We start from the raw sequence: 25,049 nt of genomic DNA, 5'->3' as shown, positions 1-25,049 counted from the left end.
AGAATATTTAAAAGAATGTAGTTTTGTAACGCTAATATTATGATTACATGAGGGATGATGACGGCGGCCTCAGTTTAGGAACTGGCAAAGGGGACCGACGACGAAACAGCTGACTGACGGAAAGACGGCAAAATGATGCAAACAACTGTGTGGACCCGATTATCCCATGCTGCAAAGGTAACTGACTTTGTGAATACCCTGGAGGTAATAGAGCTTTGTAATAATAAGCGGGCGCGGCTTGGAAATATCTTCAGGTTCGTGGAATGCAAATGGTAGACCGGTGCTGTAACATCTTCCTTGGTTACTTGTGGATACTAATCTACGCTGACAACTGGTTAATCGATTGATTTACTTAGCACCTCGTCATATCTCAGGGTATATAAGTCACATCGAACCTGAAATTTTCTCGTGTTTAGCTTGTGTTTAAACTTTAACATCAGTAGAGTTTTAGGCTAGGCCAATGCCAGGCCTACCGTACAGCCTAATCGGACAGTTTCGTTGCCGTTTTGTGTCGCGTAGGTTACCCTAGTAATTAGCTTAGGAATATATACTATTAGCTTAGGAATATATACCCTCAGCAGAACTTAAATAGGTATCGCAAAGTTGTGGTTTAAACGTAGACCTTTTAATAAGGTTCATTCCATAGGCCTCAAGGTCAGGTTGATTGACTAGGCTGTAGTCGTCGTCTTTCATTCTATCTGAACTGTCACCAACGTAAGTTTTAGGTAGATGCGACAATACGCTCAGCTAGTCTGCCTCTCAACTGGCTGAAATCAGCACTTCTGATATCGTAGGCTTACTGAGATAAAGATGCAAACTGTTTCTACAGTAGGCTAATGCATCTGCTTGCTTACAGATACAAATAACCTTTACCCCTTCAGATATACATTGTTAAAACTGAAGACTGCTATCGCACTCCTCTGGTTTGGTGACTATCAGTTTACGTGCAAAATGGGCGCCGTGTTTAGTAACAGCCCCTTGGGGATGAATGTAAAATTATAAGCAGAAGACTAACTATGGTAAACACAAACAAAAGGTATAAATGTAAAAAAAATATAAGCGAAAGGCAGTAAATATAGATCAGTAAGATGCCGATTTATATTGGTACTATAATTATGCAAGCGCACAAAAGATGACCTTGTAACAGACACTCAACACAGGGGAAACATAAATTAACATTGGGTTTTCAATAATTGTGCTTTATCTCATTACTGTATAGGTAAATAAAATGACCTCTGGTTATGTAAGTGCAAGTAAAAGGTATTTTAATAACTTCTTGCATGTAATTTACACAAGTAGCTTAATACTCAAGATAGCATGAAATATTGTTTTCTATGAGGCTGTCTGGGGTAGCCTAGGTGAAAGGAACAGCCACTGAAGATGGGACATTTGCTATTGCATGGCAATGGTATTGCAGCTTTCTTTTCAGAATAATTTCCATATGTACATAATTTTTTCTTAAGCATACAAATCGTTATAATAGCTCAGTGGTTCGGCAGTCTCGGGAGTATTTTGCGAAATACTGTAACTTATCAGGCAAAAGAGTTGCCACCATCCTTTGTGTGTTGATGACATAGTCCTGTATACATCATGAAAGACTAACCAAGGTATGTTTTTTCAAATGTAAGCCAATTGAACAATGCTTAGATAGATTGAATAAATAATGGCTAAAATAAGCAAGTAATTTTGATTAATTTGGAATGGTAGTGTGCGTAAAAGAAGGCCAGTAAAATAAAATATCTGGAATAAGCCTATCGTTCATTTGTCAGTGCTTCGTGTTCTAGCAGTGAACATCATTAAATGTTATTTTTCCTGTTTACAGATGTGAATATAACATTGATATGATAATAAAGTTATCTTTATATGCATGCAATGAAATTATACATAGTACAGTATAAAGTTTGAATTATAGGGGTACCTGTAACATGGGCTATACCAGTGAGTTGAAGCATCATTATTGAAAGACCATGACAGTATTCATTTGTGTATGATATGGATAGACTGTTTGAAAATTGCTCATCTTTCTTGTGCTTGTATAGGTATATTATCAATACAAATTGGCATGTGTATCATTTATATAAGATGTGAGGGTTCTTGTATATACTGTATATACATTCAAATATATTACTGAAGATTACTTATCATAATAACCCAATGATACAGGAAACGTTGATGATCAGCCAATCATGAGCTACTTATACGCATGTGCCACATCATCAACCATGGGTGGACAGGTGAATTGAGCCAACTGTAGGCATTTGTAATCATTCTTTAAGGTAGTAACGTATCACTTAGAGCTCCACCAACCTATCCTGGCATGTTTTTTAGAGTGCCATTGAGCTAAGTAGCATGGGTTGTTAATCATAGTGAAATGAATGCTATGACAGAGGGGAAGAGAATGGTATCAGATTTCAAGTTAGGTTCTGAATCTGTAGGCTGTTTAGGCTAGCTTCTGTCTCGGGCCTGTTAGCTAAATGTAAGTCAGTATTTTAAGTTAGTCATTATCTGTGTATTTGTTTTAGTAAAAGTTAGAGGAAACTGCTTATATATTTTTTAAGTTGTAACCCTACCATATTTGATATATTTATTATATCGAAGTATTTGTTTGTCTTGGACGTAAAAGTAAGTAGGATAGGTTATATTTTTATGATAAAACTACTGCGGCATGGTTCTTGTCAGTCGCCATATGGAATACTTACTGCCATTTGTTTATGTTTATCACTTTTGTTTATGTTCTTTATGTTCAATTACCCAAGGGGCTAGTACCAAACATGACACCCATTTTACATGTAAGCTGGTAGTTACCAAACCAGCTTGGTACAGTAGTAGCTTAGGATTGTAAATTTTTCATACTTGTTGTAGACATACAATAAGTAAAAAAGTAGCATTGCTTGCCTATAGAGTAAGAACGAGGGGAAGAGTGAGGGGGAGTAGTGACTGTCATTATGAATGACATTACAATTTTCAAGAACAGTACTAATTGGAAACAAGACTGCCTATTGAAAGGTCCTGTATCTATTGTCTGTCGCCATATAATCTTTCGCTGAGGTCTGAATTTCCAGTACTGTACAATTTATAAGTGATTATCATTAATCGTTCTTGCTTATGTATTGAAGTGTTGAAGTTTTCATTTTTGGGGGAAATTTTCTTCTCTGTTCAACTTTAGTACAACAATTACCTGGTGTTGGGGGGTCAGTAATTACTGCTCATGTGTTTTAAATTTCAAATGCAGTGTTTACAAGAGGGAAGAAAGATAACTTGACGTTATACATACAGGAGTTGGACTAGCAATTTAAAAATTCTAAATCGCCTTTTTTCAAAATGAAATTGTATTTTTTTTACATTGTCCCAACCAGCTTAGTCATTGAGCTCTGGGGACTCTTTTGTTTTTTCAACCTCAGTATACAGTGAACTCTCAGATTCGCTGGGATGCGCCCCACACCCCCGCGAATGGGGTCAAATCTATGAATGCTTAAAACCTCTAAAAACATTTAGAACTGCCCATTTTGATAGCTTAAACACAGAAAAGCCCTGTAAAAATGCTTATACCTGAATATTTTAATAGTTTTATCACAAAAGTGCATTTATTCATGAAAATTATATGAAAATACAGTAATAGTGAATATTTCTCAAGAAAATACCGCGAATGGGCGAATTTTCCAAATGATGGCTAGATATGTTCCCATGAGAAACCAGCGAATGCGTGAGTCCGCGAACGTTGTAATGCTTGATTAATTTCTCATTCATAGTACATTTCCACTTTACATGGACCATGAAAATGGATATTCTTTGTTTCACATTTTCAATATGTCCATTTTCCATATAAAAGCCCTTGCTTCTGCTGTGTAGGGTAGCTCTCTCTTCAGTTTCATCCATGTTGAAAAAGCAACAGAAGAGAATTTAGTACAGGTTGACCATCACTAATCCGGCATCATTGGGACCTGGAGGGTGCCGGATTAACCATTTGTTAGCTAGAATGCATCAAACCCAGTAGCTAAGCACCTCATCTTAGAATTAAAGTATCCTATAAATCAGTACAAGTTGGTTAATGAAGAAAAGACAATTGTCAAATACAGGTAGTGCTCGAGTTACGATAATTAGAATTTCACGATATTTCGAGTTTACGATGGGGTTAGCAATAATTAATACCGTAAAAATATTTAGGAAAAATATTTTTAGATTTCATGCAGGTGCAGGCAGCGTAGAGAGACCAACTTACAATAGACCAACTCTTTTCCTCCATCTCTTTATTCCATCTGCTAGTTAAAAAGTAAAGAGAATGATAAAAGTATTGTTAGTAACGTTATACTTTTGCATAAATGCATACAGCCATAAAACAACCGAACGGGAAACTGTTGTTTGCTAATAATCGTATCGGATAACAACTGTTGTGCTTGTATTTCAAATCCATCGTACGGTAATACAATTACTGTAGTTATGTTACAAATGATGTTGCGTATTGTACAATAGGACTGATATATTTTTTACACTATACCCTTTATTTGGGAGAAAAGATCAGCAGGAAATATACTGCTACAGTAACTTTAAGCTGCAAGTTGTAGCTGAAGCTGAGAAAACAATGTTAAAGCTGCCAGTGACTATAAATTATCGTGCATCGGCAAAGGGGATGAAACTCGACCGTAAATAAAACTGAGAGTATGTATTTTAATCAAAACTACTACATGAAAGAATACAAATTACTACTGATTTCATCGCTGATAAAAAGATAAATACATAAAGTTTGTATTATGATGAAATCAAGAGAAAAATAGCGAACGGAATCTTGATTTTTTCACACAAAACAAACATTCCCCAAAACGCCAGTCGCGATTCTCGAGAACGCCAAGTACATAACGAAAAAATAGCTAAATTAGTTTCACAACGAGACATTTGCTATATTTCTGACTTAAAACACTTTGTATAACGAAAAATATCCTCATTTCAAATAAATAAAGTATCCATATTCATTTACTTAACTAGAAGTAAGAAAAAGCGCTTTGAACTTAGTTAAATGCGCAAAATAAAACACCGTAGCACCGATTCCCAAACAAAACATTGATCGCAATTTATAATACAATTGGAAACACAGTAAAGCATAACTTTTTAAAAGATCCATGAAAAAGATGCCATTTGTTATGTTGATGTTTGTATAATACTGTTAATATGCAATAGAGTTCAGTATAATCGTAGGCTAGCTACCAGTTTGTTGATGCAGCACACTGCGCCATGAAATTTAAGCAGCCATGAGCGAAGAGCGAGTTTACTGGGAAATTGAAAATTAATGAAACATTGGAAATTACTCTAGCCGAAATTTGTGCCGGATTACTGATTGTTCCGGACTACTGATTGCCGGATTAGTGATGGTCAACCTGTACTCTTTTTGTTGCTTTTTCAACTCTTGCTTCACATCAGGGTTCTCAGCTCTCCTCTCGTCTACATCTGCTCCTGTAATGCTTTTTGAGAATCTAAAATCTCTAAGTATGTTTTGAACCCTGGACATCTCATGTGAAACCATCTGTTACTTTTAGCATACAGTAAAGAGTTTGGCCCCATTCCCTTTCCAACAGCAGCCACTTTCCTGACTACTTTTTCATTGTCTTTCCTTCTTAAATTTTTTATGATTCCATTATTTTCAGTCTTCTCTCCATTCCACTTTCCCCTCTTTCTAAACAGTTCCATCACGCCTTCCTTAGATTCTGCTGCTAGTAGCCCCCAGTGATGCTCTTTTTTGCACTTTTGTAGCTCTTTCCATAGTACACTACTGCCCAGAAGCTATTTTCCTTTTTTTTTTTTTTAAATATTTACTTATATTTTTATCTATGTATCTATTAATTTGTTAACTGACCTCTCCATTTTATATTACCCTCTGTTACTTTTTTCAAATGAACACCATATACTTTGGAAGCTTGAATTTCAGGTCAGTGGCCCCTGTAGGCTAGTTCCATATGAATAGGGTTTGTCTTCTGGATAATGACAATATAATAATAATAGTAATGTAATGATAAACAGCAAAGGGCTCAACACTGAATGCAGCACAGTGATACCTGCTCAGAGTTGTTTGTGTTGTTGGACTGTGACTGTATAGGTGTTTATGTATGTATGCGAATGTGATTATATAAGTAATATTAGGAATTTAGTTTTGCGAATTTTCAGAAAAAGAAAATTTATACATTGTTAACATGATGTCATGAAACATGCTTATATTTCATATTAGAAGTATGTACAAGTTCAGTTATGCTTTCAGTTGTGTAACTTAAGAGATCAAGTGATTCACTCAGTAGCAGTTTAATGAATTTCATGCAATATATTCATTTCTACAAGTAAACAAATTTTTATCTTTCATATGGATATACCTTTGGCAAAGGCCATCAGGTCATTGTACCTGGGTAGTCACTGGTCTTACAAAACCTTTTACCTGATATGACTCATAAATGGTATTCAAATGTTTAGGAAAGTTTCATTTGAGGTTAGTCAGTTTGGACTTCTAGTTTTTAGAAGATTAATTGTAAAACAGTTAAGTTATTTTATAAGGGAAATACAGGCAGTACCTTTTACTAGTCACAGTAGCCTATTCATTGTATGTACAGTGTATAAGTAATTTGCAGCTTAACATCTTGAAATGTTACACTAAGGTGTAGACAATTTTTGCCAATAATTTACTTTTAATCCTTTCATGAATTCATGCTGGTTTTAGTAAAGCTACTATAGGCTAGGTCATTATCATATTTTGTTGACATGAGTTTGCATGTATGTTCTATTCAGCATACATCTTGTATGCTTGGATGTTTATATTTATCCGTACAGTTCTTAGGAAGAGTTTACTTTAGTAGTAATTGTGCCTCTGTATGTCGTAAGAACTCAGAATGGCTGTTTATTTTGACAAGCACTTTTTGAGGGGCATTGTGCACAGTAGTCACAGCTAGCTCTTCCAAGAAATGAGTGACTTCAGTACATGTATATAAAGCATGGTTGACAAACAGTATGTCATTTAAGTTGGTTTATTCATATAAGTTTATTATTCCTTTCCAACTGTGTATCATGGAACAGATTCAGATGACTTTGGTGGTGTGCTGAAATTTCGTGACACACTGTTGTTGGGGGAGGTGATAATCTTGTTACCACTATTTACTTTTGTGGTTGGACAGACCTTTCTTGTGTATGTAATGGGATGTTTGAATATTTATAATAGAAGCTTTAGTGTTAGTTTATGAACCATATAATATTGTGAAAATGTGATAATTGTATTTTAAGTGCTAATCTTTTATATTTTACTTTTACTAGGATACCAACCAAACCCTACAAATTGGCAGTTTCATATAAATAACTTACAATGCTATACTTCTCCACTCGCGTGGCAGCTTAAATTTAAGAATTCACCTTATCGCTTCTATTGTTCGGTTGACTGCAAAGTAGTACCAAATCCCTAGGGAACTTTCAAGTAGTGTAACCTTTAACCATTGCTAACAATCTTTGCAGTCACATTACTCTCAGTTTTATTCCAAAAGCCATGTTATTCATGAGAAATTAGTTTATAACTTAAAGACAAATTAGATAATTTTGAAGATCCTAAATTTGTATGCTGTTATAAATTGTTATAACACACTGATGTATTCTCTTTTCCAGGTACCTGTGGCACGCAAACCCATCCTTGCTTTAAGCTCCTCAACAGTCCAGAAGAGACATGCTTCTCATGAAGCAGATTTGGTTGTTATCGGTTCTGGACCTGGAGGATATGTTGCTGCCATCAAAGCAGCGCAGTTAGGCATGAAAGTAAGGAAATAATGGTAGTTTCTTTTTGTTTTGTGTTTCATACAATATTTTGTTCGCTTTTAAACTGTTAAATTGTTACAGTATGTGACCTTGTTTTTGAAGAATTTGTAGCAAATTTCATATCTTATCCACAGACTGTGTGTGTAGAGAAGAATCCAACATATGGTGGAACATGTCTTAATGTTGGATGCATTCCATCCAAATCTCTCCTTAACAATTCTCATTACTATCATATGGCAAAGAGCAAAGACTTTCTTGAACGTGGCATTGAAGTAAGTTACACTGCATATTTGTTGTTAGATTAGCGTTAGATGTTGAATGGATACTAGAGATTTCAAAGGAAATATGTACAGTGGAATAGATCTTATTAAGATTTATAGATTTATCACATGAGTTTTAATCAGGTTGTGATTTGTTCCTATGAGAATACAAACTTTCTCCTTATATATATAAGTATTCTTGGGCATAGTATTATTGAAGCTTGTTGAGAGGGTCATTAAGTGGTGGCAGGTGGGGAAGTGTAGCGAGTAACCAACACTCAACTGTTTGCATACCCTCACTTTTTCTGTGGCCACTGTCATGTCAGCATCTCCACTACTGCTGTAGAACTGTCTACCCTTGTTATTAGAGATTTGGATTTTCTGTATTTCTCCCGTCTTACTTGTTTTGCAGAGGCTTGGTTCATTCCAGTAAGTTGCCCTGCTATTAGTGTGCAGATTGGTTCCTTGACAAGTGGTCAAAGTATGGCTCTATGCAGATGTGGGCCAAGGAAACTGTGTTGGTGTTGTTGAAAGGTGATACATTTTACTTTACACCTATGTCTTATTAAACATTTCTCTGTAGCAACTCTAGCATCCCCTAATGGGGCTGTTTCTCAACTTGCTGCCCAGTACAGCAGTTGAGCAAGTACCTTATCAAGGATTGTGGACAATGCCTCCTGTCTGTCTGTTACAGGTATCGTCAGCAGATACTGTATGTGTTCTCATCAACCAGCCGCCAATACCAGTCACTTCTGCTCTTGCAATGCTATGCTGGACCAGTCTGAAGTTTCAGTCAGGTTTGCCAAAGTAGCTGAATGCCAGGGGAGCCTATTGGAGCATTTGGCCTTGCCCAAAAACTATTCCTGGGTCCCTGTTTTGGCAGTGTTCCCCTTTGCTTCTTCCATTTTTGTCCATGCTGCCATGACTTGGACCTTTGATGTCCTCTTCTTTAGTGGAAGAGCTGAGTGGGTAGTTTAGTTAGGAACAAGTGAAAGAATTGCGTGTATGCTTATTTGTCCTCAGACTCGACCTCCTCGCTCTCCACCACCTCACCCTCTTATTTTGTCAGTCCTCATACTGTAGGAGGGCAGGAAGTTGTAGAAAGCCCTGATTGACTTCTCAATGACATCACTGTTCCTTAGAGAGGGGAAGTAGACATCATAATTACAGTCACATCTTTTGTATATAATGTCACAGACTTGGTCATTGCAAGATTATTGTCACTGTACAGGCAGTCCCCAGTTTACGATGGGTCTGGCTTACAATGTTCTGAGTTTACGACGCTTTTCAAATATATTCATCAAAACTTATTTCCTTGTTTACGACACACGTTCCGGGGTTACGACGCGTCGTACACTGATCCGACGGAAGAAATATGGCTCCAAATGCAGTTTACATTGTTTTCAATACACCCAAAGCATTAAAAGTAAGGTTTTCTTAGGATTTTTGATGATTTTTTGGTTTACAACGATTTTCGGTTTACGATGTGGCATAAAAACGGAACCCCCGTCGTAAACCGGGGACTGCCTGTATTTTGAAAAAAAAAGTGGCATATTGCCATCACTGTAAACTGCTGGTAAGATTATGTAAATAAACCTCTTTGCTTTATGAAGGCTCTTATATAGGTGCAAAATATATTTGTCAGCTACTTCAAGCTGGTTGAACACTATGCCGTCATTACAGTAGCTGCAGAATCTTGAAAACGATCATCCATTCCTAGTCCATGGTTGATGTTATATGACTGCCTCTGTTCCTTCACCACCAGTCATCCATTGTTAGATAATTGTATAGAATGCAGAGACTACCACACTCTTTTACTTTGAAAATTAGAAATACTGTAGTACTTGCTTCTTTCAAGATCTTTCAAGTGGGTGTGTGACAGGATCATTTTCACACAAAGTAAAGCTATTAATGGTTAATTGGTTCTGAATGAAAATTATGTTTTTATAACCTTTTGTTCATACAAACTCGTGAATCATATAAGTCCTCTCTTTCGAGCTCCATGGATCTCACTGGCTCTCATAAATTTCCTATGAGAAGTCAGGTTATTTGTTAATACAGACTTGATGATCAAGAGAGTGCTGATGCAGTGGGACTGCCTCCGTCTTCTTAACAGTCAAAATAGTGCTGATCCTGGGAAAAACACTAATGCTGTATTAGACATATTTACTCTATGATTAATAGATGTGAATAAAAGATATAAAAAAGTTTTGTATTATAAAAGTATAGTTCCTAAGTAATGTTTCTTGTAAGGTTTACTTTAGTGTTGAATTTCAGGTAAAGTATTAATTTTTTATCATTTTTAAGAAATTTCATTAATAGACAATTTTATTCTTAATACCTAGGTGGATAATGTCCAGCTTAATCTACCAAAGTTGATGGCTGCCAAAGACAAAGCAGTCTCATCTCTCACTGGAGGTATTGCACATCTGTTCAAAAATAATAAAGTCCTTGGACTTAAGGTAAGTAAGACAGACTCTGCTACTTCTTTTTCTGTCATTCAAAATTTAAAGGTAATATTGTGGAATATTGAAAGCTTAAACTTCTTTTGAGATGTTTTCTTGATTTTTGAGAGAAATCTATTGTCAGAGAACTGCATCCTGTATCTCCTCCACACCTTAGCATGATAGCGCTGGGTATCATGAAAGCTAAGGAAACACTTTTACGGATATTAAATACAGTATCGGGATTCCAAACCATAGTGTTAAATATTCTCAATGCCTCCTTTGTGGATAATTTGTATATGACAGCAAAACAGTATTCTCAGTAACAAAGTGGCTCAGGATGGTACTAAATAAATGGCCTTTGATTTCTGTATGCATGACACTAAGAAAATCAAAGAAAATAAGAGTGACAATCAGAAAGAAGAGTTTACATGCATTCACAATTTAAAGCACTCACTCTTTCTCTCATTCTATATGTGTAATTTTTATTCTTTCAACCAATTTATAATATTTTGTTGATTTTTACTGTTACTGATTTTCATAATTTGTTTTTTGTATTTGCCCTGTGAAGATGCCTTTCCATGAGAATAACATTGATAGAAAACTTTTAAATTGTAACTACAGTGATGTAATAATGTCATTGTACCAGTTGCATTGCTTAACATATAATTTTTATATTGTGCCAAGTTAATCCCTTATTCTTTAACTGAATAATATTCATCATCATCATTTTTAATGGTTTAAGTTATAATATTTTGTTAACACAGTAGTTGGGTATTAATGTCAATTTATTGCACAATGAAATATTTTAATGTAGCCAGTCTGCTTATATAAATACTGTATACTAATGTTATCCTTACCTATATTACTCTTCCCTTGATGTTGATTGGTCATATATTACAATATTGAAGAGCTTAGTTTTATATCTAGGTTAATGTACTTTTCTTTTTCTTATCAGAATGATTGATCTTGTAGATTAGCCAGCCCTATGCAAGTTGAAAATGTTAAATCAGCAGTGTGGTTAAGCAAAATACTGTAATAATAGTATGTAGATTGGTTGCCTTATTTTCCTCCCTAATGTTAGAATACTGTTTGCTCACTTTTGTGAGTAATAGGTTAGTGCATCAGGGCCAAAAAGACAGCCATCATTTGCAAAAATAGTGATATTCATTTTAAAACCAGTCTGCTTTTCTGCCTGAAATGTTCTGTTCTTGTAGAGTAATAGTCATAAATAGTACTGTAATGGCATTTTTGGAGCTTAAGTGTCAGGATTGGATGCCATCATATACAGCTTAGTAGGTCCAGCCTTTAGGCATTCTCTCTGCAGATTCTGTGGTAAGAGAAGATGGCTGAGTTTATGTCCTGACAAAGAAGTCTTAGTATTGGAAATTAGAGAATGTTGGCATGTTTGAGAAGTGCTTAGCTGACATATGGTATGGATATTATTATTATTATTTTAGTAGAAGAAACCTATTCAGATGGAACAAGCACACAGGGGCCATTGACTTGAAATTCAAGCTTCCAAAGAATGTTGGCTTCAACATCCCACTGCAGACCCCACACTGCAGCAATAAATGATCATGATACAGAGCCAGTGATTTTTCATCCCCCTGGGGGAGTATATTCCATCATGAGTAACAAGAAGTCTTTATACCCGTTATATTTTGAACCACTTTAAACTTACTGAGAATGACAATGATGTGTTTCACATCAGTCATATAGTGCTGTTATTCATGGTCTAAATGTCCACAGGAAACTATATTCTAGTGTTTGTAGACAGGAGGCTGTAGAGCTAAGAGCATTGTTCACGTATGGGAGCCTTTGACCCTTTAAAGTATTAATTATCCTTGTTGCTTGCAGGTCTTTTGTGTTCACAACAGAGCTATGAGAATTTCCTTTTTACTAAGTGTTGTGATTATGCACTTATTTTTCTGTTGTGTTTAGTTTACTGTAAGTATGCCTAAGCAGGCAGGTATTAAATTTAGCAGTGATAGTTTTTGTGGCAATTTAGGATTATTTTTAAGACAGACCCTTGCTTTTTGAAAGATGAACAGGGCTTCCAGGTAGAGTTTATCATCACTGGAGATGGACCCGTACCTGCTATATAGCACCTGTTGAACAGTGGTTACACTGTAAGAAGGGAGAGATCTTGAAGGAAGGCCTTCTTGCCAATGGCTGCTGCAGTACCTGCTTGTCTGTTGCCTGATCTTCTAATATCACTCCCAATTTACCAGACATGTACTTGCTTGTTTGCAGAGGTATTATGTCAGATTTTCTCCTCTTGCTGCTTAGGATGACTTTTTGTCTATGTTTGGTTTCCCCAGAATCATTTTTTCCAGATCATTGCCTCAACTTTGTGTGCTAGGATCTACTGGATTACCAGTTATGACTGCTAAGCTGCTTTATCTTCAATGTTGATACTGCAGTGATGTCTACTGTGCCGCATTTTCATGCTGTGCCTGCTGCTGTAGCTGTTTTTCCTTTGACATTTAGCTGTGCTTGAAACACTGGTTGTCTATGATGGGACTCTGTTGTGCTTGAGGTTACCATGCCTACTGTTCTGACTTTTCTTTGTTTTGTTAGCAGTTCCTGTAGTGCTTGCCATGCTTGCTATATAACTGATATCTTTTGGTCCCCTCTTGACTGCTGTTTCTACTGTGCTGGCTGTTCCTACATCTGTTTTTCTTTTAACCCTACATCTGTCTAATCCTGCTATTTCCACACCAAGTTTACTTGCTTTATCTTCCACTCCTGATGTCCTTTATATTGCTATTTCAACAAGAACAATAGTAGCAGAAGGAGCAATGTCAAGCACATCAGGAATGGAAGGCAAAGTAGGTGCATTTGGCCTTGTAGGAATTCTAACCCACAAACAAAACAACACACAACACTCACCCCTGATCTTCGGTTGCTGGAGTTGGATAAAGGTCCACGGTCGCCAATCACAGCACACAAAAACCACAAAAACTGACCCTCCACCAACAACAACGAACGAAAAAAGAAGAGACACATGAACCATTAATACAAAACCAGACGAACTCCCGTCCACTTTCAAGGTTTGACCTCAACTGCCCAAGACTTCCCAAAACCGAAAAACCCCCACAGACAGACAGACAGGTAAACGAACTCCAACAACCGAACCACTCACAACGACAATTACACTGCCGCTCTCTCTCTCTCTCTCTCTCTCATTAAAACGTTGGGAAATGCTAAATAAAAACAAATTTCTTCATCCCACTATATTTTTCCCCTTTTAGCATTTCCCAACCAACACCTTTTCACACCTCTTTCAAATCGCCACGCAACACCCACGGATGCTCACTAGCAGGTCCTCTAGATCGCTGCTCGCTGGCACGCAATCATTCTCTCAGAATCACTCTCTTCTAGCAACGCTCAAACTCACATCATCTCCTTCATTCTCCTCTCAGATTCACGCCATCTTCTTCACTATTACCACCTCAATTTCATCCACAATCTCATCTATACCCTCTAACTCGTTCCCAAATACCTCCCAATTCTTCAACTAACCCATCCCATTCGCTCATTGACCTTTTCCAATTCTGGCAACGATTCATTCATGCTTTCAATCACTGCACCATCACTGCTACGCTTCTTTACTCTTACACTTTCGCTCACCTCCAACCGCTCACTAACCCCTACACGCTCAGTCAACCCAGTTATATCAAACCCGCATATGCTATAATGCCCTATCCATACCTTCCCATTCATCCGTGATACACACTTTTATCACTCATTTCCACTTTGCACTTACACTCCTATCACACAACTTACGACCATTCAGTTTACTTTCTACGCTCTTCCCCTTTCTTACGCTTCCTACCATACTCTATCAAAACAATTGTTTCATGCACTCGTCTTTCCAGCAAAACCTCCTCATGCAACAACCCTCACGCATGCATCACACGCACCGCTTGCATCCTGGGGATCCACCCATTTGAACCCCTTCACACTCAGTTTCCGAATTCACTGTCACAGTCACCCTCTTCATCTACATACACTTGATACATGCCTTCCATTCCACATTCACACTTCGCTTCTCTCGGTTCTGAACACATTCTCGCATAATGCCCATTCTACCACAGTTGCCACATATTACATTCACTGGGTACCCCTACAACCATTAGCAATATGACCCACCTGTCCGCACCTGTAGCATTTAACCCCTATCTTTCGTACACTCCTTACTAAATGTCCCGGTTGCCCACACCAAACACGCCCCAAAGCCCACTCTACACTCATTCTTTTGTATGTCCTTCCTTTCCACATCTAAAACACTTCGCCGACTTCCACTCATTGACCTTCCCCTTTGTACACTACTATCCCTAACCCGTCCAACCTGTTCCTTACAAACCTACCATTCATCCTCACTGGCACCTCCACATTACTTGCTCTTACACTTATCTATTACACTATCGGCCATTCTCATTGGGCCCCTCAACACTGCATCCCTAAAGCTTCCAAACCTGGTACTCTCTCATCTACCCCAGCCCTTACACTTACACTTCTGCTCTCTTTATAACCCTGTCAAGCTTCATAATCTTCTACAATTTCCAAAATTTCTCCCCAAGTCAACCTTTCATTCGGCCCATCTTTTTCTTCTCTCCTTCCGCTTCAAGTTCACAAATTCTCTAACTCCATCTGGCACTGTCCCCAACAAACTCCGCATACTAACTCCTTACATTCATCTATCCCATCATCCCCAAACTTCTTCCTGCCAACGTCTCCAGCCTACAAGCACAAATGACAAGGTTTCCCCAGCTTTCATTCTTGCCTCATCAAATTCATTCTTCCTCTTATACTTAACACTGCTTTCATACGCCTTTGCTCAACTAGTCTAGCTTTCACCTTGTCATACTCAACATCTCCACACTCATAATAACCCTATACATATCAAGTAAAACCCAGTCAAATATTCTCCCTACCTCTCGTGCCCACACTCTCTTTACTTCCCATACTTATCCTGACAAAACCTTTTGCATACTCCCTAAAGAAATCATGCACATCCCTACTTCCATACTCATTATACCTTCACACCGGGGTACCTCCTCACATACATAGCCTTTCTCACTTCTTTCTCACTTTCACTCTCACTGGGCTACTTTCACCTCTGTCCTTTCATACCCTCTTCCGAATACAAAGAGTCCACTTCTCAAGACTTACATTCATCTTACTCATTACACTCCTCTTCCCCCTTTTTATCCACTTTTATCCACTCCTCCATCCACCTCACTATCACTACTGCCTTCACCTCCCTTCTTTCCTGCCTTTCCCACTTCCTTACCCTTCTTACCACCCCTCCTTTCCCTTCCCTTCTCTTCCCCTTTTTTTCTTCCCCTGACTTATCCTTACTTTCCCTCTGTTCCTTCCCCTTGCTTTTCATTCCCTTTCTCACTCCTGCCTTTCATTCTCTGTTTCTACTTCCTATTTCCACATCACTTTCATCACTCACGCTCCATTCACTTCTTCCTCCTTTCTTTTCTCTTTGCCCTTCACACATTCCAGAGAACCTGCCTCCAACAGCCCCTTCTCCAAAAAAAACCCTGAACATACCTTTCACTATTTCTTCCACACCTTCATCATTCCTCCAACTTTTTATCCACCTCTTTCTGACTCTTTTCATCTCCCTTCATTTCTTCTTCGCACTTTAGCATTCCCATCTCCTCCAACTGACTCCTCAATCTCATTCTCACCCCTCAACCACGATTCTCCTCTCTCAACCTCACCAGTTCCTCTTCCATCCTTCTTTCAGTCACACTACCAGCCACCATCTCAACTGCAGCTGCAATACCAGCTGCCCTCCCACGCTGGGCGCCAAATATTATGTGGCGGAATTCTAACCCACAAACAAAACAACACACAACACTCACCCTGATCTTCGGTTGCTGGAGATGGATAAAGGTCCACGGTCGCCAATCACAGCACACAAAAACCACAAACAAAACTTAAAACCGACCCTCCACCAACAACGAACGAAAAAAAGAAGAGACACATGAACCATTAATACAAAACTAGACGAACTCCCTGGCCCACTTTCAAGGTTTGACTCAACTGCCCAAGACTTCAAAACCGAAAAACTCCCGACAGACAGACAGACAGACAGACAGACAGCGCTGTAAACGAACTCCAACAACCGAACCACTACAACGACAAATTACACACACACACACACCCACTCTCTCTCTCTCTCTCTCTCTCTACAAAACGTTGGGAAATGCTAAATAAAAACAAATTTCTTCATCCCTCTATAGCCTGGAAGAAATAGCAGGGTCAACAGAGAATGACAGTATAAGTAAGTTATGTAAGAGCTTCTGGCTGTACCAGCTCTTGTATTTACTATTCCAACAGATTTGCTGTAGCATCCTCTTAGGTTCAAAAACATCTGCTTCCAAGCCTAGCTACCCAAGGCCACCCTCTTCAACTTCATGGGCTCTAGTGTAGTTGTAGTCCAGTCAGAGGGTCACGCTTCCCCAAGCCATATTATTATCAAGGAACCATCTTCCAAGAATCGTGACTGCTACAGTGACTTTTTCCAGCCGTACTAGGAGCTCATTTTATATTAAGTTTGCCCATTATCTAGATATTTTGTTCACCATTGCAACAACAGCTTCATCAAGTCGGAAAATCCCATTTAAGTTGGATTCTTTCTTATCCATTAATGATGCAACATCTTTCAGGCCAGCCACTTGCAGGCAAAAGTGTGCTGTGTTGCATGTGATTTATCTGGCTCATTCAACACTAAGTAGGTGGTTCCTCCCTGACTGACCATCCTAAGACTTTTGTCTGTTGCTACTCTGTTTACCCCTGGGAAAGTCTACTTTGTCCTGTCTTGTGAAAATGCCCACATGGTTGATTTTGTAATAAATACAATTCCTATCAGAGGCACTTGGAAGTCTGGATATAATTCAGCCAGGTGAAAGTACTCTTTTATATTCTGAAGGGTGTATGTGGATTAGATTGGATGCCTAACAGGCTATAGTGAGGTAATTGGTTTGTATCAAAACACAATGGTGTTGTTTTTATAAAATTGTATATTTGTTAGTTGAGACATTGCATTATTTTTGCACAGGGTCATGGAAAAATCGTTAGCCCCAATGAGGTTTCGGTCATAAAGGAAGACAACACAACAGATGTTGTAAAAACAAAAAATATTCTCATTGCTACTGGCTCGGAAGTGACACCTTTCCCAGGTATTGAAGTGGATGAGGAAGTGATTGTTTCATCAACAGGGGCCCTGAAACTCGCTAAAGTGCCTGAGAAGATGATCCTTATTGGAGCTGGTGTCATTGGTTTGGAACTGGTATATTATTTTTATTTATCTCCTGTTATCGTTTTTTTTTTGGTGTGTACGCTGCTGATTATTTGTGAATCTTAAATGCTTTGTTAATTTTTAGATATGAAAAAAATATGTTTCAATGATTTTGAGATTAAAAACATATTTGTTTCAATGATTTTAAGATTAATTGCTTTCTGTACACCACTTACTACAGGGATCAGTTTGGTCACGTCTCGGTGCTCAGGTAACTGCTGTGGAATTTCTTGGAACCATTGGTGGAATAGGCATTGACGGAGAAATTTCTAAGAACTTTCAAAGGATCTTAACCAAACAAGGAATGAAATTTAAGCTCGGTACTAAGGTACTAAGTGCAACAAGACAAGGCGACAAAGTTATTGTCAGTGTGGAAGGAGTAAAAAATGCCAAGGTGGGTAACGATCTGTATCCAGTGTTTGGTGTAGATTCCTGAGTTTTATATGTTAGCACTTAGATAACTTTTTAAAACTTTGGTTGAAGTATTGTTCTATTACTTGACTTTCTAAGTTAAAAGATGAAACTTCCAGGTTAGGTTTTGTGCAGAATTTCTTACTATGTGTAATACTAAAGACTTTAGATGTTTCTAAGTGATGGGATTGCTAATCACAAAGTGTCTTTTGAGTCAAAGGTTTGTTTTGAAAGTTCATATAGTTAAAGCCATATTTTGAAAATATCTTTTTATGATTAATTTTGACATGAATGTTTATTTTAAAAGTATATCAACACCTATGGTGTGGTTTTTCTTTTATTAACAGAAAGAAGATTTGGAATGTGATACACTGTTGGTATGTGTTGGTCGCCGACCTTACACTACTAATCTAGGCTTAGAAGAACTGGGCATTGAAAAGGATAATAAAGGCCGTATACCAGTCAATCAGCGTTTCCAGACAGTCATCCCTAAGTGAGTAAGGTTGACAGGTACAGTCGTAGAAATATGATACAGTGGAGGAATGTGTTTACTTTTAAGGCACGTTGCCAGACTATACAAGCTACTTTGAAGAGGTTTTCTATTTTGGGGTTTAGTATTTTAAAGCAGTGAACATACTTGTCTGAAACCAGTGGTAGTTTTGTCAGATGTACTTAGAATATGTTGCATTTTGAGGCAGAACCTCTGTTACTTTAGAGAACCCAGAGTAATAACTGCGTATCTGAGACAGATATGCTTAAAATGCATAAAATTTTATTGGTCTTAGAAATTTATCATCATTTATTTCGTATTAGACATTAATCACGTTTTGTGAAATTACTGTCCACAATAGATACTATATGAAGTACACATGCACACCTAGCAACAGATGGCCAGAGCAGTCGATTATCGTTTCCTGAGGAATTCCCCTAGTTGACCTGAAAACAGTTAGAAAATACAGTATTAAAATAATCCAGATTTTTCCAAATTGCAAAACTTTAATTTTTTGAACTCCAAATACACCAGGCTTCTGGATGATATGTAAATAGATACATCAGCTCAAACTAGAAAAGCATCATAATTACCCTTTTATGTATCAGTAAGAATATATGATTTAAATCCTCTATAAAAAATAGTGTATTGCACTCTGTAGGATATTAGCATTTGAATGTGTAACCTACATACACATGACCTCCCTTGTACAGAATGTGCTATAAATCATTTGAATTGTTTAATACATAAAACAATGGAATTGCTTCATAAATACTACCATTATTGTTAAAATGCTTCAAGAAATTATTTTACAATGTCTGCATGTTCATAACTGATGCAACCAACATAACCCTAACTGCAAATATAACACCATACATATAAGCATTAATAACCTAACATATTCTTTAATAAAATGCTTTTTTTTAATAACTTGAAAGAGAAACTGTACAGAGATATTTTTTAAAAATACAGATTTTATTGATAATGATATTGAAATTCCCAAGCATAAATTTAATTAGATTTCTATCAGTTTCAATAAATTTTGCATTTGCTATTATATAATAGCAGTTTTAATTGTCTTCAATAAGGAGGTAATTATGTCATGGTTGTAGTTTTACATCACAGTTGTAATTAAGATGCTAAGGCATTGTTAATAAAGATGCTTTTAAAATCTCTTTTGTCATAAACTATAGTTAGAAATTTATTATCAATAATTTTAATATCATCATTTGAGAAGGGTCCTGTTTTATAAGGGTCTGTATTAGTATTAGAAACTTCAAATACTTGAGGATATACTGTATTGAATTAACATCAAATATGTTTCCATTATTTAATGATATTAGATCATTTATGTTATATATTTTTATATCTGAGCCTACCTTCTAAGAGATTAATACTGTATGTGAAAATTTAGACTTGTGAAAATATAAGTGTAAATTAGCAGTGTTTTGTCTGTAAAGTCTGTTATCAAATTTAATACAAAATTATAGTATTTTAACATTTAATTTTATCAATAGTAATTTTATTTTTATAGTATACTTCTAAATAAGAATCTGTGCATGTAATATATGACAACAGTGCTTCTAATAAGGTCCTCATGTGGCAGTACAGCTTACAGATTACCAGAATCAAAAGAAGATGGCATAAAATTATCTGACTTTCAAGAATTGATTTAGTATTTTGATATTTTTAGTGATCCAGTTATTTTCGGTATTACCAGTTACTTTATAAAGTGTATCCAAGATTAAGGAAATAAAGTAAATTAAAGATAACATAAAAAGTATATATAATACAAGTAACAGGAACAAAAACTTATTATCAATCTGTTAATTAGAAGGAATAGATCAAGGGAAAAATGTAAGAGATAAGATAATTATGTTTATTAAACAAGACTTAGTTATCACATTAGGAACAAAAAACACAAGAAACAGCAGATGCATGTAGACGTGGGCTTAGAACCAGGTACTGTAGCATTATTTGTATAAATGTAAGTAGAATTAAAAAGGTGATTGATGTCTCATAGCTTTTCCTCATGTTATTGTTTTCTTAACTTTTTCAGTGTTTATGCCATTGGTGACTGTATTCATGGGCCAATGTTGGCACATAAAGCAGAAGATGAGGGCATTGTTTGTGTTGAGGGTATGGCTGGTGGTCCTGTACATATAGATTATAACTGTGTTCCATCAGTAATTTACACACACCCAGAAGTTGCATGGATTGGCAAGACAGAAGAGGATCTCAAAGCAGAGGTATAGTAGTAACTTTGTTTGATAAGTATCTATTTAATGTTGTTTGAAGTTTCAGCTGTTTTAAGTTCAAAATGATGAAGAAAAATCAGATCAAATGACGTTGATGTCCATTTCTTTACATCAGTCAGCAACAAAAGTTAGAATGATATAAACATACAAAAATGAATAAAAAGTTCCAAATCACATAAAAAAGTTGAATTAAATAGTATACTATACAGTATAAAATCATTTAAAAGATTAAAGATTTTGAAAATATTGTCTTATTTACATGACATACAGCTATACAAAAATCTGTAGAAAAGTACCAAATCACAGAAAAAGCAATGTTGAAATGTATAAGGTAATATACTTGTACACTAATATACTGTGTACACATCAAACTATTTAAAAGTTTAAAAATATAAAAAGTATTGTTGAAGTATATGACCTTTGGCTGCATGGCAGCAAATTCAAGATTTATACTTTGGTATGTGTTATTTGCAGTTCCTTGTTGACAATGACTTTGTCTTTTTAATAATTAGTCCCATGGCTCGTAAGAAAGTTCATAGTGAGTCTTACTAAGCATAGTTCTATTCCACTAGAAAATAAGGTGGTTATGATAAAATGCTACAGAAATAGTGAAAGATTTCTGCCACAGCTTGTTGTTTTAGCTTAATTTAGACAATGGTATTGTGCACATCAATGTCACCCATCAGGTAGATACATAGTTTACAGTACATAGATGTATTTTTTATAGTGTAGTCGCTGTTACGTCCTCAAGGAGTTACCCTTCCATGGTGTGCCAGTGCTCGATGAAGGGGTAACTCCTTGAGGACTCAACAGCGGCTACCAAAAATAGGTTTTTCCTACGTCAAAACCTGTTTTTGTTTTTTGAGTTTCTCTTTACATTCCTTGTATTTAAATAAATTAGTTAAAAAGACAGTTAAATCTTTAACTATTGAATGAATTATTGTACATGTATTAGCACCAATTTTTAGGTCATTTCTTAAAGGGCTATGAAAGTGTTTGTGAATTTCTCCCCTTGAGAGATTGCAAAGCTGTTTCGTACCAAGATGCAAATGAAATGATTCGGCAAACATAAGGCTTGAGTAAATGATTTATATATAAATTATGCATTGGATTTTGATTTTTTTGTTTCTTAATAGCACATTTAATTGTGATATATGTATTGTAATTTGACAAGCCAAAAGGAAATGGAGGCATGTCTTGATAAGGAAGGCATCATAATTCTAAGGGAGTCAGTATAGGTATGGTCATATCACCATCATCATCACTATCGTTGTCATAAGCATTCTTTCTTCATCTTTCCTCTTTGTGGAGTAAGACATGGAATGAGTTCTCTATCTCTCCTCTCTCTCCTGTCCTGTGCTCTGTCCACTGGAATATCTATTAAGTCTGTCTTCATCTATGGCTTTTTTCCATTTCCTTGAGTTTCCTACTGGTCTGCATCTTGCTACTTCCATATCTGTTACTTTTCTGACCAACTGTTCCTCATCCCTTTTCATCACATGTTCAGATGATCTTGATTTTTGTGGTGTCAGTATTTTTCTGTACACAAATGTATATTAAATAATAAGAATATAAAGTGTTTTGTTAGAATAACAAAATCAGATATAAAACTTTTGAATGATATCTTAGGCTTTCATAGATTTTTGTTTAATTGGCTGATAAATGAAATTTGAGCTGTCAAGCCAACGGAAATTTGAGCTGTCAAGCCAACGATTGGAGCACTTTCAGCCAGAGAGCACTCAGACAGTGAAAAGAGGGAGTTGCTGTGGTTGGATAGCGAGATAAAGACATCCAAAAAATAAAGTAAATAAAGTACAAAGATCTGTAAGTGGAACTGGAAGGAAATCTTACATTTGGAGCAAAAAAAAGCAACAGTTAAGGGATGTTGGACAGCAAGATGGAAGAAAGGCTAAAAAGTAGATGCAGCTAGAGGATGAAGGGATGCTGCAAACACGTTTTAATAGTGCCCCACATGATGTGCATTGACAGTACTGCCCCCATTTGGATATCGTTAGTTTAAATATGGGTACAAATCACACAATTGTGATAATCGCAATTTAGTAAGGATATTAACTTTATCAAAACTTGGAGTAAAATAATGTTACACATCTGTGTTGTGGTGTAGAAAAATTAGACCTAGCTATTGCACAATTTTTGCAGTTTACCTACTACAGGCATTCAAAAGACTGCCAGACTTCACGTGCTGTGTATGTTGTTGGGTTGAAATTATTTGTCAAGAATAGAAAAAAAAAGAGAAGTAATTGACCAGTTAGTTGAAATTGGAATGGAAGTAGCATATCATATGAGTGTCAGAAATACCTGGCTAGCTGGGTGGAGGACTTGTAAACCAATATGTAGAAGGTAATGTGTGTTCTCCACTAGTTTTGAGAAGGGTGCTTTTCATTACATCTTCTGTAGGCATCATAACCATAATCCAACAGCCACCACAGCAAGTACATCCTTCCATGGTACGAATATATCAATATTTCAGGACTGAAGTTCTAATAGGGCAGTAAGTCTTGATTTCTTGAATCATATTTCAGCATCCTACTAGCTATCTTCAATAAGAAGAATCCAGTACAAAGCACAGTGGATGACGTATTGTTGTCAGAACCAACTGTTTTCAAAAGAAACCTCAGACATTCATATGATGTGGCTTTTGAAGCTGGTGGATTAGAACTCTTTATGCCCTTTATTTCAGTTTGGTCTGAGACTTTCAACAATTATATCCCCCTCCCACTTACTGAATTGAGTCTTGTCACCATAAGTAAAGGTTTGGTTGGTGTGAAAAATGTGATTTTTTTTTAAATGAATTTTGTCATGCAAACTCTGTCCCACAATCTCACTGTGAAGGATACAGTAACTCTAGGTATGAGGTGGACTGATAGCTGGAACCTGTGGGTCTACCCAAAAATGCTGTATGCATACATGAATTATTGTTTTGGAGAAATTATGTATGGGACATTTTGTGACAAAATGGGACTGTAAGTAAGGGATTCTATGAAAACATTAATCTAATGTTAAAATATATTTTCAGGGTGTGGAGTATACTGTTGGAAAATTCCCCTTTGCAGCAAATTCTCGAGCAAAATGCAACAATGACACAGATGGTCTTGTGAAGATCCTTGCTGATAAGCACACCGACCGCATGCTTGGCTCACACATCATTGGCCCAGGTGCAGGAGAAATGATCAACGAGGCTGCACTTGCCATGGAGTATGGAGCTAGCTGTGAAGATGTTGCGAGAGTTTGTCATGCACATCCTACTTGCTCAGAAGCTTTCAGAGAAGCAAATTTGGCGGCATATTTTGGCAAACCAATCAACTTTTAATATTGAATGTTGACAGTGTCTCCGTTCTTTAAGATACTTGGTATTTATAGATATATGATTTTGACTTTACAAAAACTCATAAATTTTGGAGAGCATAAAAGTTGTTACTGAATTTTAAACAACAATCACTTTTCACTGCTGAGCTGTACAGTACTTCAAACATAATTTGTACCTTATTCTGTCATTACAAAGTTTTTACTTGTTAATGAAGACTTTCAGCCTAAAGATAGTGCAGGATTTTATTTTTTATTTAATAATTTTTATTAAACAGTGAACCTTGTAGGGTATATAGTGTTTACTGGATAAAACATGTAATGGGCATGCTTTACTTTAAATTGTATATAGTTGTGCATAAAAATTGTCAAGTCGGTGGACAAGATGTAAGTACTCGAGAGTATATTAATTTCTAAGTAAAGTATTAAGTAGTTTTATTTTAACTTATTATTTGGTGGTTTCAATGACACTACCCTTTTCAGAGAAAGTTTTTATTATTACTTAGATGTTTCATTATAACTGTTTCAATCATATGTTGCTTTATTTCTATGAAGTGAATACCTAGTAACACCATCTCATACCATTCTAGTTGGAGAGGCCTGTAGTGCACATTTTCCCTGCAAAGTGAGACCAACATGGTTGCCTTTCAGAGGAAGGCCTTTGTGCCAATATTTTTATTTTACACTTCACTGCTTTCTTTCTGTTCAATCAGTGGCAACTTTATTTTAATTTTAATAGGTAATTTTGTCTTTTTAAGTGTATAG

At 36.5% G+C, this 25,049-nt stretch overlaps 1 protein-coding gene across 1 annotated transcript; it reads left to right on the top strand.

The window, feature by feature from the left end:
* Positions 1–30: 30 nt before the first annotated feature.
* Positions 31–24,709, top strand: LOC136847264 (dihydrolipoyl dehydrogenase, mitochondrial). The gene is made up of 9 exons (XM_067118787.1): positions 31–177; positions 7,624–7,770; positions 7,905–8,042; positions 10,376–10,492; positions 17,562–17,792; positions 17,983–18,195; positions 18,560–18,705; positions 20,762–20,951; positions 23,998–24,709. Exons 1-9 carry the CDS (start codon positions 133–135, stop codon positions 24,289–24,291), a joined length of 1,521 nt encoding a protein of 506 aa, XP_066974888.1. The 5' UTR covers positions 31–132; the 3' UTR covers positions 24,292–24,709.
* Positions 24,710–25,049: the final 340 nt, after the last annotated feature.

The sequence above is a fragment of the Macrobrachium rosenbergii genome, chromosome 2, assembly GCF_040412425.1.
Source record: "Macrobrachium rosenbergii isolate ZJJX-2024 chromosome 2, ASM4041242v1, whole genome shotgun sequence".
Taxonomy (NCBI): Eukaryota; Metazoa; Arthropoda; class Malacostraca; order Decapoda; family Palaemonidae; genus Macrobrachium; species Macrobrachium rosenbergii.
This window is presented reverse-complemented; position numbering and strand designations above follow the sequence as displayed.